We start from the raw sequence: 16,478 nt of genomic DNA, 5'->3' as shown, positions 1-16,478 counted from the left end.
TTTATTGTGATCCACAGAGTCGAAGGCTTTGGCATAGTCAATAAAGCAGAAATAGATGTTTTTCTGGAACTCTTTTGCTTTTTCGATGATCCAGTGGGTATTGGCAATTTGAACTCTGGTTCGTCTGCCTTTTCTAAAACCAGCTTGAACATCTGGAAGTTCTCGGTTCACGTATTGCTGAGGCCTGGCTTGGAGAATTTTGAGCATTACTTTACTAGCGTGTGAGATGAGTGCAGCTGTGCGATAGTTTGAGCATTCTTTGGGATTGCGTTTCTTAAGGATTGGAATGAAAACGGACACTTTTCCAGTCCTGTGGCCACTGCTGAGTTTTCCTAATTTGCTGGCATATTGAGTGCAGCACTTTCACAGGATCATCCTTCAGGACTTGAAATAGCTTAACTGGAATTCCATCACATCCACTAGCTTTCTTCATAGTGATGCTTTCTAAGGCCCACTTGACTTCACATTCCAGGATGTCTGGCTCTAGGTCAGTGATCACACCATTGCGATTATCTGGGTCGTGAAGATCTTTTTTGTACAGTTCTTCTGTGTATTTTTGCCACCTCTTCTTAATATCTTCTGCTTCTGTTAGGTCCGTACCATGTCTGTCCTTTATTGAGCCCATCTTTGCATGAAGTGTTCCCTTGGTATCTCTCATTTTCTTGAAGAGATCTCTAGTCTTTCCCATTCTGTTGTTTTCCTCTATTTCTTTGCATGGATCACTGAGGAAGGCTTTCTTATCTCTCCTGGCTATTCTTTGGAACTCTGCATTCAAATGGGAATATCTTTCCTTTTTTCCTTTGCTTCTTGCTTCTCTTCTTTTCACAGCTATTTGTAAGGCCTCCTCACACAGCCATTTTGCCTTTTTGCATTTCTTTTCCATGGGGATGGTCTTGATCCCTGTCTCCTGTACAATGTCACGAACCTCTGTCCATAGTTCATCAGGCTCTCTGTCTATCAGATCTAGTCCCTTAAATCTATTTCTCACTTCCACTGTATAATCAATCATAAGGGATTTGATTTAGGTCATACCTGAATGGTCTAGTGGTTTTCCCTACTGTCTTCAATACAAGCCTGAATTTGGCAATAAGGAGTTCATGATCTGAGCCACAGTCAGCTCCCAGTCTTGTTTTTGCTGACTGTATGGAGCTTCTCCATCTTTGGCTGTTAAGAATATAATCAATCTGATTTCGGTGTTGACCACCTGGTGATATCCATGTGTAGTCTTCTCTTGTGTTCTTGGAAGAGGGTGTTTGCTAAGACCAGTGTGTTCTCTTGGCAAAACTCTAGTAGCCATTGCCCTGCTTCATTCCGTACTCCAAGGCCAAATTTTCCTGTTACTCCAGGTGTTTCTTGACTTCCTACTTTTGCATTCCAGTCCCCTATAATGAAAAGGACATCTTAGATAACCACAATGGTGTGGTCACCTCAAGCCAGACATCTTGGAATATGAAGTCAAGCAGGCTTCAGGAAGCATTACTGCAAATGAAGCTTCAGTAGAGCTTATGGAATTTTAACTGAGCTATTTAAAAATCCTAAAAGATGATGCTGTTAATTAAAGGGCTGTACTCAATACGCCAGCAAATTTGAAATCTCAGCAGTGGCCACAAGACTGGAAAAGACTGGTTTTCATTCTAACCCCAAAGAAGAGCAATGCCAAAGAATATTCAAAGTAACAGACAATCGTGCTCATTTCACATGCTAGTAAGATTATGCTCAAAATCCTTCAAGCTAGGCTTTAGCAGTATGTGAACTGAGAGCTTCCAGATGTACAAGCTGGGCTTAGAAAAGGCAGAGGAACCAGAGGTCAAATTACCAACAAAAATTAAATCATAGAGAAAGCAAGGGAATTCCAGAAAAACATCTACTTCTGCTTCACTGACTACATGAAAGCCTTTGACTTGACTGTGGGAATCACAACAAACTGCAGGAAATTCTTAAAGTATTATCGAACCACCTTACCTGTCTCCTGAGAAACCTGTGTGCATGTCAAGAAGCAACAGTTATAACGTTACATGGAACAATGGACTGATTCAAAATGGGGAAAGGAGTAGTACATCGAGGCTGTATATTGTCACCTTGTGTATTTATGCAGAGAACATCATGTGAAAGGCTGGGCTGGATGAAGCACAAGCTGGAATCAAGATTGCCAGGAGAAGTATCAACAACCTCAGATATGCAGATGACACCACTCTAAAGGCAGAAAACGAAGAGGAACTAAAGAACCTCTAATGAAGGTGAAAGACAAAAGGGAAAAACTTGGCTTAAAACTCAACTTTCAAAAAACTAAGGTCATGGCATTTGTGCTCATCATTTTATGGCAAATAGATGGGAAAAAATGGAAATAGTGGCAGATTTTCTTTTCTTGGGCTCCAAAATCACTGCAGACAGTGACTGCAGCCATGAAATTAAAAGACACTGGCTCCTTGAAAGAAAAACAATGACAAGCCTGGACAGAGTATTAAAAAGCAGAGTCATCATTTTTCCTACAAAGGTCCATCTAGTCAAAGCTGTTGTTCTTTTTCAGTAGTCATGTACAGAGGTGAGAGTTGGACCATAAAGAAGGATGAGCATTGAGGAATTGATGCTTTCAAACTGTGGTGCTGGAGAAGATTATTGAGAGTCCCTTGGACTACAAGGACATCAAACCAGTCCATCCTAAAGGAAATCAACCCTGAATATTCACTGGAAGGACAGATGCTAAAGCTGAAGCTCCAATAGTTTGTCCACCTGATGTGAAGAGCTGACTCATTGGAAAAGATCCTGATGCTGGGAAAGACTGAAGGCAGGAGGAGAAGGGGGCGATGGAGGATGAGCTGGTTGAATGGCATCACTGACTCAATGGACATGAGTTTGAGCAAACTCCAGGAGATAGTGAAGGACAGGGAATCCTGACATGCTGCCGTTCATGGGGTCATGAGAGTCAGACACTACTTAGTGACCGAACAACAGCAACAACAGGTTAAATAGGAGTCAATTCCAGGTGTATTCGAGTCCTTAAGGTAAAAGGCAAAACTGCAAAGCTTTAAGAAGGTAAAACAGGAGAATATCTTTATGGTTTTAGAGTAGGAAGCTTTTTAAAATAATTATAAAATGTACTAATTGTTAAAGAAAGCACTGATAAATTTTGACCACAATTACACTTAAAAGCTTTTGCACAATGAAGGAAACATAAGCAAGGTGAAAAGACAGCCCTCAGATTGGGAGAAAATAATAGCAAATGAAGCAACAGACAAAGGATTAATCTCAAAAATATACAAGCAACTCCTGCAGCTCAATTCCAGAAAAATAAATGACCCAATCAAAAAATGGGCCAAGGAACTAAACAGACATTTCTCCAAAGAAGACACACAGATGGATAACACACACATGAAAAGATGCTCAACATCACTCATTATCAGAGAAATGCAAATCAAAACCACAATGAGGTACCATCTCACACTGGTCAGAATGGCTGCTATCCAAAAGTCTACAAACAATAAATGCTGGAGAGGGTGTGGATAAAAGGGAACCCTCTTACACTGTTGGTGGGAATGCAAACTAGTACAGCCACTATGGAGAACAGAGTGGAGATTCCTTAAAAAACTGGAAATAGAACTGCCATATGACCCAGCAATTCCCCTACTGGGCATACACACTGAGGAAACCAGAATTGAAAGAGACGCGTGCACCCCAATATTCATCACAGCACTGTTTACAATAGCCAGGACATGGAAGCAACCTAGATGTCCATCAGCAGACGAATGGATGAGAAAGCTGTGGTACATATACACAATGGAATATTACTCAGCTATTAAAAAGAATGCATTTGAGTCAGTTCTAATGAGGTGGATGAAACTGGAGCTTATTATACAAAGTGAAGTAAGTCAGAAAGAAAAACACCAATACAGTATATTAACGCATATATATGGAATTTAGAAAGATGGTAATGATGACCCTATATGTGAGACAGCAAAAGAGACAAGATATGAAGAAGACTTTTGGACTCTGTGGGAGAATGTGAGGGTGGGATGATTTGAGAGAACAGCATTGAAACATGTATATTATCATATGTGAAATAGATTACCAGTCCAAGTTTGATGCATGAAAGCAGGGCACTCAAAGCCGGTGCACTGGGACCACCCTGAGGGATGGGATGCAGAGGGAGGTGGAAGGGGGGTTCAGGATGGGGGCACACGTACACCCACGGCTGATTCATGTATCAGCCGCGGCAAAAACCACTGCAGTATTGTAAAGTAATTAGCCTCCAATTATAATAAATAAATTAATTTTTAAAAGAAAACAAAAAAAGAAAGTTAAGAAGTTCTGCTCATTAAAAGATACCTTAAAAGAATGAAAAATCAAGTCACGTATTCACAACATACATAACTGATGAAAAGATTCGTATTCAAAATAAAGTACTCCTTCAACTAAGTGACCAAAAAACAGAACATCCCACAGGATAATAGTAAAGGTATTGGTATGGGATCAGTATTTAGAAAAACAATACTTAATTTAATAAATTTAATAAATTTCATTACAGGGAAACCCTAGATTACAATGACAATGATATATCACTATGGACCTACCAAATAGGAAAAACTTTCTAAAGTTGGTATTATTCAGTGTTGTTGGGAATGTACAGCAACTGGAATTTTCATACATTGCAGTTAGGAATATAATTGGTACAACCACTTTGGAAAACTAGAGTTATATACTAAATTTGAATGTATGTATGTATATTTTCACTCTTAGATATGTTTCTTAGAGAAACATATGCAACTGGAGCAGAAAACATGTATAAGAATGTTCACAGCAGCATTTCTCAGGAGTCAAAACACAGCAGACCACTCAAATATCTATCAAGAATGTAACAGAAAAGTAAATGATAGTATATTCACATACAGTTAGGTTCAGAAAACATTTCCTGTGAAGAGTCTGAGTATAAATATTTTAGGCTTTGCAGGTTTCTGTCTCAAAATCAGTTTTTTCCACAACTTCATATATATATATAAAGCATTTTTAACTCATGGGCTATACAACAACATGTCCCGTGGACCACAGGTTGCCAATCCCTGATGTAGAGGAAAACTCTGTGCGTGCATTCTAAATCGCTTCAGTTCAACTCTTTGAGACTCTGTGGACTGTTGCCTGCCAGGCTGTCCTGTCCATGGGATTCTCCAGGCAGGAATACTGGAGTGCATTGCGATGCCCTCCTCCCGGGGATCTTCCCAACCCGGGGATTGAACCCGAGTCTCCACTGTCACCTGCACTGGCAGGCGGGTTCTTTACCAGTAGTGCCACCTGGGAAGCACCAGATGAAAACCACACAGCACTGAAAATGGTCTACAGATGGGAATGGCTGTCCACTCCATGGTCTTCCCTGGAGAATTCCATGGACAGAGGAGCTTGGTGGGCTACAGCCAAAGAGTCCGACATGTCTGAGCAACTAACACACACACATAAATTTTGGAGCAGAAATCAGTGAAGGAGGAAATAGAAAACTGTAAAATAGATGAATCCAGAAGTTAGTTACTTCCTTGAAAAAAGATCAACAAAATTGAGAAAACTTTATATAGACTGCCAAGAAGAGAGGGCCCCAGTTACCAAAACCAGGAATGAAAAATAGGGCATCACTCTTACTTACAGAAATTAAAAAGACTATAAAGGGACTATTACAAATAATTTTACACCAAAATATTAGACAACTTAGATAAAATTGACAAATTTCTAGAGAGAAACAAATTACTAAAACTGACTTAAGAAAAAATAAAGAATTGGAATAGACCTAATACAAAAAGAAACTGTTTCACAATTAAGATTCTTCCTTCAAAGAAAACCCAGGCTCAGATGTTTTTCACTTATAAATTCTATGAAATACTGAGAAAAAATGACGCCAGTCCATTACAGAATCTTTCAGGGAATAGAGAAAGGAATAGTTCCAAATTCACCCTGTGAGGCAAACAGTATCTTGATACCAAAATCAGATTAAAAGCATCACAAGAAAGGAAAACTATAGACCAGTATTCCTCATAGGTGGACACCAAAAAATTCTAACAAAATACTAGCAAACAGACCCCAGCAACATATAAAGAGAATTACACACGATGTCCAAATGGAATTTATCCTATGACTGTAAAGTTGGTTTAACATTCAAAAATGAACTAAGGTAATAAAACATATTAATAAAATAAAGGACAAAAGCTACACCCTCATCTCAATAGAGGCAGAAAACAAACAAAATCTAGTACTTATCAAGTTAAAAACTCTTAACAGTCTAGGAATAGATGGGAACTTCCTTAACCTGATAAGTATATCTAGGAAAACTCCATGGCTAGTGTCTTGAATAATGGGAGGGAGACAACATGCTTTCTTCCTAAGATTGAGAACAAGGCAAGAATGTCTGCTCTCACCACTATTATTAAATATTGTCCTGAAGGTTCTAGCCAGTGCAATAAGGCAAAAGAAAAATCAAAGGTTTACCAATTGGTAAGGAAGAAATAAAACTCTGTTTATTCATAGTGGCATGATTCAGTATTCAGAAAATTCCAAGGAACCCTTTAAGCATCTATTAAAAAACAAGTTTAACAAGATAATAGGATTCAAGATAAACATATAAAAACCAATTGTATTTATTCACACTAGCAACAATCAAAAATGAAATTAATAAAACTATTCCATATACAATAGTATCAGAAAGAATAAAATACTTCTGAATAAATTTAACAAAAGAATGCAAATCTTGTGCACTAAAATCTAAGACATTGTTTAGAGACATTTATGATCTAAATTCCACGCTCAGACTGGAAGAGTCAATATTTTCAAGATGATAATTCATCTTTCAGTGCAGACAACAGTTTTTCCCCAATTGATTAATAAACTCAACGCAATCCTCATCACATCCAATTAACATTTTTTTGTAAAAATTAACAAGCTGATCTGATATTTATTGATATGGAAATGCAAAGAACCTAGAAAAGCTTAAAAGTCTTTTTTTAAAAAGCAAAGTTGGAGATTTTATACTTCCCAATTTCAAAACTTACTATAAATTCATAGTAATCAAGATAACACAACGTTGGTGAAAGGATAAGCATATAGAATCAGTAGAACAGTATTGAGAACCCTGAAATAAACCTTTAGAGTTATAGTCATTGATTTTCTACTATAGCCTATGATTCATTTATCTTTTTCCCAATACCTAGAGTCAGTCTCTGGCATCTGGTGGGCACCCAGTGGAAGGTTCAGGAAGGTAAAGAATTTTTTGTGCTCACTTTCAACTATTCAGAACTAACCAAATCTGTGACCAAGAGCTTTGCTGCACTTTAGGTGGAGGAAAATGGCCAAGAGCAAAGGACACTCCCCATCTCCTGTCCATCATCAGTGGTGCCTCCTCTGGCTACTTAGACAGACCTGGTCATGGCAACTGCCAAGCTAGTCTGGCTGCCTTAAGACATTCACCACAATCCAGAAGCTTCCTTTACGATAAAGTGAACTGCATCCAAGGTAATATTACTGTTCCTGGCACATTCCTCAGAGTCAGGCTGTAGCAGGTTTAGTACCATTTAATCCGTTCCACCTGATCACAAGCAAGAATGCAATGAGAGGTTAGAAAAATATTGCTGAAGATTGAGAAATGTTTCCCATCTCAAAAGTCCAAGAGTGCTGCTTATAATTTTTTTAAAAACTTTATGGAGGACTCAGGGAACTGCACTGTTGAAACTCTTGAAGTGCAAACCAGAAGACAGGGCAGCTTCAGAAAGGAAGCACCACAGACAGTAGCTTTAAGCAGGGAAGTTGAGGTCCACGGGCGCTGAGACACTCTTTCCACAGCCGAGGCTGTTACTGGTCACAGGATATGGGAATTCATCGTGCACGCTGGTCTTTATCTAACGTGGGACCCGGTCATGACTGATTGACAAGGAAGGTTAGTGTGCCTCGGGGCTGTGCTGGAGCACGTGCCAAGGGACCTCAGTACTTCCTGTGTAGCCACATAGAGGAAGAAAGGAGGGAGGGAGGAAATAAGGGAAAGAAAAGGGAAGAAGAGGAAGAGAAGGTGGGGACAGAGGCAGGTGGGGTGAGGAGGAGGCAGGGAGAAGTTAAAAGAACATGTGTTACCACTGTGCTTTTAGTATCCTGCTCACTGTAGCTGACAATTGCCTTACTTAGGAAGGAGAGACAAGACACCTATAATATAAGATTGATATTTACCTTCTGAGTCCTTGTTGTAGAAAACGCCATGTGGATGCAAAGAGTAAGGGCGGGATGCAAAGTTCTTTAAATGGATGACGATCACATCACCCACTTCAGCCTTCAAGATGGGGCCCAAAAATCCAAGCCAGGGAGGCTTGGGGATCTCCTTGGAATAGGTCTCATCTGTGTAGTGTCTGTAAACAGCCTTTTTGTAAAGACTTCCTATCCTGTTGGGCCCTCTTTCCAGATATAAGGTTGCAAGCCTGAAAGTAAGGAAAATATTTTATAATTAAAGCTAAAAGAGAAATCCTAATAGCTTACCTTAATAGTCCATCAAGTGCTTACAAGTATGATTTCTCATTTGGTGTTCACCATAACACTGCAAGCTTTGTAGAGTTGGTAAGATTATCCTCAATTTATTAGAGAGGAAATGGAGGCTAAGAGTTAAGTGACAAACTGAAAGGCACAAATAGTATTCACAACCAAACTAAAACAGAACCAATGATATATTTGCTGTCCATTTGCCCCTTTTCATTCAATACATTCCCATTCACTTTTTCATTTAATACTTCCTATGCACTTACTGCATTCTAAGTAAAAGTTTATGATCCAATATTGAAAAAAATTAAGTGCACAGAGCAATTTATGATTAAGTGCCAACTGACTGGTTGATGCAATGGATATAGGCTCCATTTTTCTAGGGGTATATTTATTCACAGAAGGAAAAGATTGCCGTGGATCAAAGAGGTCAGAAACACCTCATGAAAAATTCAGAGATTAAGGAGAAGTAAGATTGGGTAACAAAATGGAAAAGTTGAGGATACTAAGCAGGGGTGGAGCTTGAGCAACAAGGAGGAAGAAGTATGGGTGATATGGGGGAGAGTGGTTTATAAGCTGGGGCTCAGGGGTGGATGGTGAGGAGTGAGAAGTATGGCTGCATGCAAAATCTGGGGAAAGACTGGTAATGAACTTTATCATATGGTTATCATAGGTTGAAGAATTTAGAATTGATCCTGGAAGCTCTGAAGACTCACTGAGGTTTTTCATAAAATGGGTGACATGATAATCAGTATTTAAGGATGGTGCAATATGTATTATTGCAGTGGTGTGCAAGTTTTAAAGGAGTCAGGCAAAGAGAATAGCAAAGATGGGGGGCAGGGAGGCTGTTTGGAGACCAGGAGGGTGTGATGCAATAGAAAAGAGATGGATGTGAAACAAATAAGATTCTAGGATGTGAAGTGACCAGATGCCCTCCTGGAACCCCAGGGTAAAAGGGACACTCAGTCCCAGAGTCTGGGAGCCTGAGACAATAGCAGTGCTGGTGACTCTACCCTGGAGGTGGCCATACCATCTTCTTCTGGGAGGTGGAACCCCCTTCCCCACTCTCAGCCTATGTGCTTAGTGTGGGACTCCAATCCCACAAGTACTGGGTGCAGCCATCCCTGTGTAGCTGTGTCTAATCAGGTGATGAGAGGCAAGTCCCACTGTGGCACACACTCCTGCCTGTGTGCATGCATTCCCTCTCAGTCACTCAACAAACTAAGTATCTCAAGCCCTGTGCTCGGTTCTGGGGATACAGAGAAAAAGGCAAAGACTTGAAGGAGCTCTCATTCTAGAAGGAAGAGTTATTGAAACCAAGCAGGACCCTGTGGGGCCTTCCCAGTGACAGATCCCTGGTGTCCCCTGCCTCTTGTTTGTAGAAAAGTTTTAGTCTCCTAGGTATTCCCGAAGATCCAAAGAGCAAGTTTAACCAGAGAAGTGAGAAAATGCAGAAACAAAGACAAGTAAGACAAAATAATAGTTTAGCTATAAAACAAAGTCAAGGACCTTTAGTTCCTCCTCAAGAGCTACAGACAATATTCTGTGTCATATCCTTGACTTGTTTTGCAGATACTAAAACCTGCACCAAGAGGAAGTTAACTACTTGCTGACCACCAACATGTCAACCCCAGATGAGTAGGAAACAGAAGGTTGATGGTGTTGACTCCCAAACACCACCATTACCTCACCACCAGTCAGTCAGAAGGATGTACGTGAACTGATCACACACCCCTCGATCTCACTTTAAAAAACCCTCTCTGAAAACCACTGGGGAATTTGTGAGCCGCCTGTTGTCTTTGCTTGGCCCCACGTTGAGCGCCTTGCAACAAATGCTGTACTCTCCTTCACCAGAGCCTGGTATCAGTAGATATGCTTTACTACGCATTGGGTAAGTGGATCCATGTTTGGTTCAGTAACATTATGAGAACATAGGTGTCTAATCTGGGGCATAAAATGTATCAGGAGAAGTTTCCTAGATGAAGTAATGCCTAAATATGGTCTCAAAGAGCAGAGACAAGTTACCCAAGAAAGAAGATGGAAAGGGCTGATATGGCAGACATTTTGCCAACTTAGCACCCACACCACATTCTTTGTTCTAAGAGCAAGCCTTCCCCATTCTCATTCTATATGCATGGGTGGGGCTTCACATCCACCTCCAGCAATGGAGAAAGTGACTCAACCTAACCGATCAGCACATCAAGCCCCATGTCATTGGTGGAGCACACCGTCCTTGGTAGAGGGATGGCTCTAATCTAGGTCTGGACAATTCCCACCAACCAACCCACCCTCGACCACAGTGATTAGTTCAGGGACATGGCTGGTTGGTTATATCCGAGGGAATCTAGGAACTTGTGAAGGATAGCATTTTGTGTACTCAGAACTGGGAATGTGAGTCTAGAGCTTTTGGCAACCATATGGCCAACCCAAGGAGAGAATCTGCTGGGGACTTGTACATTCCTCTCGTCTCTTAAATTTTGCTATTTTCTTCTTCTCTCTAATCAACTCTTACTTGCTTTCATCATGATATATCTCTTCGCTTTTCTCTTTCTCATTTACTGTACCTTCTATTCTCTTTTATTCGTGTCCGACTTGTCTCGGCCCCATGGACTGTAGACCATCGTGCTCCTTTGTCCATGGGGTTCTCCAGGCTAGAATACTGGAGTGGGTAGCTGTTTCCTCCTCCAGGGGATCTTCCCAACCCAGGGATCAAACCTGGGTATCCTACATCAGAAGGCGGGTCCTTTACCAGTAGCGCCACCTGGGAAGCCCAGGATATAATTATATCCCTAATTAATAGTCACTGAAGATTCTTGAGCAGGGAAATCTGACCATATATCTTTGTTTCAGGAAGACAATTTTCCCATATCTAACTTTTCTTCATCTGATTTCACCCACCTGCGTCTGCTCACTTGAGCAAACTTCCTGAGCTTCTACCTCTGAATACCAAGCCTGCCTGGCTGACAGAGACTATTTACCTTCATGCTTGATTTGCAGAATTTTATTCCTTGGTATCTGACCACAGCTTGGCTCAGACCCCCTCTCCCAGTGGCCTGAATGTGGCATCTGCTTGCCTTGTCAGATCTGGTTCTTTCTTTAGCCAACTGGAGAAGATTCACTGTCTCTCTTTACTTCTACATCATCTTTCCCAAATTCTCCTCCTCTCTTCTTCCCTCTTTCTGGGTCCTATTCGAGCGGATAAATTTTTTTTTTTTTTTTTGGCTGCACACTGTGAGACTTTCAGGATTTTAGTTCTCCAAACAGGGATTGAGCCCAGGCCAAAACAGTAAAAGGGCCAAGTCCTAAATATTGGACTATCAGGAATCTCCCTAGAATTTCTTGGTAGATGGATCCATAGCAGGTCTGATAGTCTCTGTATTAGCTAATGGATATCTGTTAACCTCATTAAGATTAGCACTTCATTAAACACTACTTTTCCAGTAGTCATGTATGGATGTGAGAGTTGCACCATAAAGAAAGCTGATCGCCGAAGAATTGATGCTTTTGAACTGTGGTATTGGAGAAGACTCTTGAGAGTCCCTCAGACTGCAAGAAGATCCAACCAGTCCATCCTAAAAGAAATAAGTCCTAAATATTCATTGGAAGGACTGATGCTGAAGCTGAAACTCCAATACTTTGGCCACCTGATGCAAAGAGCTGACTCATTTGAAAAGACCCTGAGGCTGGGAAAGATTGAATGCAGGAGGAGAAGGGGACGACATAGGAGGAAATGGTTGGATGGCATCACCGACAGAATGGATGTGAGTTTGAGCAAGCTCTGGGAATTGGTGATGGACAGGGAGGCCTGGTGTGCTGCAGTCCATGGGGTTGCAAAGAGTCAGACACGACTGAGTGATTGCACTGAACTGAACTGAAACACTATAGGCCAAAAGGTTAAATAACAGGTATCTTCAAGGCTTCATGTTCATTTCCTTGAAGAGATCAACAAATGATCAGACATAAGTGACTCAAATACAAGCTCCCAAGAAGTCGCTTTGACAAAGATCCGAGCAATCTCTAGTGTGAATAGCAGTTTCGCCCACCCTGCAGACTTTTCAGGATGATGGAACCAGAGATCTATGTGCACCACACTTCAGCACTCAGCCTTTCCTTCAAATAAGAGTTGAACAAATGTTTTAGCAAATATCAGTTGAAAGAGCCCCATATTGTTTATCTGCCCAGAGCACCAGATTACTAGCCTGTCCAGGCACCCACGTGTGCCAACCTGCCCTGCCTTTGTTGTAGAGTCAGTATGGGGGGAGGTTCCTATGACAAAGGAGGAAGCCATGGGTTCAGGAACCCCAAAGAAGAGCCAGAGGTGAGCCCAACCTGAGAAAGGCCAGCACTCCAGAAATCATAGGGCCAGTCCTCCCAGAGGGAGCAAAGCTCTCTCTTGCCCAGATGCCAGCTTTAGCTTCCAATCCAGATAATGGAGCCAATGAGACAGGAATCCTGACAAAAGGACTGGAGAATTATAACAATGATTTTCGTATCAAAAGCCTTGACATATCGAAATTTTTTCAGCTGCTGACTAGGTAAATTATGGCACAGTCATACCACTTGGTTTCCCAGGTGGCTCAGTGGTAAAGAATCAGCCTGCAATGCAGGAGACACAGGCTCGATCCCTGGGTCAGGAAGATTCCCTGGAGGAAGAAACTGCAACCCACTCTAGCATTCTTGCCTGGGAAATCCCATGGAAGAGGAGCCTAGCAGGCTGCAGTCCAAGGGGTCGTAAAGAGTCAGATATGATTTAGCGACCGAGTATATACCCCCACATACCACTTAGCCATACAAGAGAATTATATATTTCTACAGGTAGCAGGATGGTGTGGTTATCAAATACTAAATGGTAAAAGCAAATTTTAGCATGTAAAGTGTGTAAAGTATGCCATTTGTGTATTTTTAAAACAGTGTATATAAACACACATGCAAAGAAAACATTTGAAAAGTGGCCAGGGAAATCATAAAGTGTAGCCTCTGGGACTTGGGACTGAGGCCACAGACAGGAGCAAGAAGGGAAGAGAAGTTTACTTTTTTACATTTAATTCTATGTATTTCCTTTTATTTCTCCATGCTACTTTTTAAAATTAAGATGTGACTCATACATACAGTGAAATATTACTAAACCTTGAAAATGAATGAAACTGAGCCATCTGCAGAGATGTGAATGGAACTAGAGACTGTCATACAGAGTGAAGCAAATCAGAAAGAGAAAAACAAATATTGTATATTAACACACATATGTGGAATCTAGAAAAATTGTACAATGAACCTATTTGCAAAGCAGAAATACAGATGCAGAAGTAGAGAGCAAAATAGGCACATCTGCGGGGAGCGGCTTGAAAAAGCTGACTCTGGGAGCTGCCTTGATTGATCATCAAGGGTCTGTTCGCAGACATAGCTCTCTGTCCCGCCACCCCTCTGAAATTTACTATCCAAGTTAACTCCTAACAGACCATTAGTGAGCCTTGAATGTACACAAGGTGCAGATAGATGGCTTTGCACGACTGCCCTTAAGATAAGTAGGATGCCTTTGGCGCCATGAGAGAGCTCTGGTTATTGTTATCTTAAAGATGATGTACATGGGGAAGAATTTTCTTTGTGATGCCTCTCTTCTTGGTTTAGTATATATGTAACCCTGAGAAATAAAGAATCATCGTTGACTGCAGTGATCCTCTCGACCCCATCTGTTCTGTCTCCTTTTTTCTTAGCCTAAAGGAACGCGTAGTGTTGCTCGCTGAAATCTTCCAGCTGGCCCGGCACACATCAAGGAGGGAACGGGATGGTGGGATGACTTGGGAAATTGGGATTGACATATTTACATTACTATGTATAAAATAGGTAACTAATGAGAACCTACTCTATAGAACAGGGAACTCTACTCAATCCTCTATGGTGACCTAAAGGGAAGAAAAGGTAAAAAAGGGGGATATATATATATACATATAGCTGATTTACTTTGCCGTACAGCGAAAACTAACACAACATTGAAAAGCTACTATACTCCAACAAAAAATTTTAGAGTTTACTTTTACTCACCCTCTTCCCTACTGTGGGAATGTTTTACTCAGTACCACTGTACTTACTTTCATAATAAAAACAAGCCCACATTTTATTTAAACAAGAGAGTGCAGCCTATTTGGCTACTGAGGGGTCAAACGTTCCTCCTATGTGACTTCTACCTCTGAAAACCCAGCTGGCACTACGAAGCATGCTGTGAGGATGAGCTCTCCTTCCCCACAGGGAAGACTTGGCATCCTGACCCGGGAGCACAGCACCTGCTCAGCCTCTGGACTGACAAGTCTAAGTCCACTCTGTCAGTCTCAGGACTGAGGTCTTGGGAACACTTGGATCTGTGCACACTTGGTCTTCCTCCTCCACTGAGCATACATGTGTCTGCCCAGCTGCAAACATTCACCTCTGCTGGTCCATAGGGCCAAAGCCTACATTTCCCTGTGCAAGGGAATGGGATCAAAAGTCTGGATGCCTGACAGTGGGGCTCTATTATAGAGGCTCTTGTGTTTCCCAGCCTCACTTGCAGCTTGGATGGTCATGTGACATAGTTCTAGCCAAAAAGATGTGAACACATATCACTCCTTGGTGCATCTCTGAACTCAGCTGGTAGAGACCCTTTCTGTTCTCTGACTTCCCATTATCCATGCCTAAAATGAAGACGTGATCACTGGATCTTTGGCAGCCTTTCTGAGAGACTGAAGAAGAAGGTCACACCCTAGGGACGGTCAATTGGAAATCCAAAAGAACCTGGGACCCTAAAGATTGCCAACCTCTGGACCTCCTTTGTGTAAATAAATAAATAGACTTAAGCCAGTGTTTGGGGGGCTTCTGTTAACTAGCAGATGAGTATAAATCCTAATCGAGGAGGCTGCTCAGAAGGAGAAGGAAGAGGAAGAGCAGAGGAGAACTGAGTCATCCTCACTAACTGGTCCCGGAGCAGGCGGGGTTGTCTGGCTTTATACTGGTCACCAAGTAAGCCAACGCCTGAGCAAGGGTTAGATTCAGAATTTCTGGTGTCCGCTCTAAGCTCAGCTTGATGGGTAAAAAGTTATAATGAAGTTATTCGCAGGAGCTTGCAGGCTCTGCAGGGAGAGACGCACCTCTGCCCCTCCTCACTTCTCTGTTCCGCGTTCGCAGTGTGTGCATACATGCACACGTGCATATACCCACGTGCAAATGTCTGCTGAGCAAGAGTTCCTCACTGTGAGCTGTCTGCAGAGCCACCCAGACAGAAGGTGAGGATATCACAGGGAGGGGAAGTGCATATACTGCATATTTCAGCAGTGAGTTGTAAATCAACTTGTTTTGCTTATTCCAGGGTGGGTGTCAGTCTTATCACCTTGTGAAATGGAGTATTTCCTGCTGTATCAGTAAACAAGGATGTCACAGCCCTCAGGGATTTCAGCCTTTCAAATGTAAATTTCTGAGACCCTGAAGAACTGTGTGATCTGTCCACAGCCATTAGCCATCCCCACCCCACCCCAACCCCCACTCCCCGTTAGGGCTGAGCAGCTGGGGGAACGGGGAGGGGGCTGGGGGGTGGGGAGCAGCGTGGCCATGTCTGCCCCTCCCTGCAGTGAGCGGCGAGTCAAGGATTCAGAGCAGGTCGCTGGTCCCAGACAGCTGCGACGCAAATGAAAAGAATGATTTCAGTGAGCCCAGACGCTTGCATCTTCTGATACATAGAAGAGTGCTAAATTCCTTAATTTGAGATATCTGGTTTTTCTTAATTAACAATAATCTTTTGATATTCAAATTGCCTGACCCTTGACTGCAAACTTCTATATTGTCTGACTCCTTGCCCACCCACCTCCTTGGAAACAGTTCTCTCAGGATCACTTGAGATGCTATATCCTGGGTTTAAAGTCCTAACAATTCCCACTGAATAAACAACTTTTAGACTGCATTTTTTTTAGATTGTATTTTTTTCAGTTGACAACCTAAACAGCCAGTGGTCACTCCAAGGTCCATATAGT

General features: G+C 41.8%; 1 protein-coding gene across 1 annotated transcript in view; it reads right to left on the bottom strand.

The window, feature by feature from the left end:
• Window positions 1-16,478, bottom strand: part of HEPHL1 (hephaestin like 1) — a 91,316-nt gene that overhangs the window by 62,329 nt on the left and 12,509 nt on the right. The window contains exon 2 of the mRNA XM_061158538.1: window positions 8,188-8,432. Coding sequence (XP_061014521.1) covers window positions 8,188-8,432 — 245 coding nt within the window. The remainder of the gene's footprint in view (window positions 1-8,187; window positions 8,433-16,478) is intronic.

The sequence above is a fragment of the Dama dama genome, chromosome 2, assembly GCF_033118175.1.
Source record: "Dama dama isolate Ldn47 chromosome 2, ASM3311817v1, whole genome shotgun sequence".
Lineage (NCBI taxonomy): Eukaryota > Metazoa > Chordata > Mammalia > Artiodactyla > Cervidae > Dama > Dama dama.
Note: the sequence above shows the minus strand (reverse complement) of the source record. Positions and strands in the feature narration are given on the sequence as shown.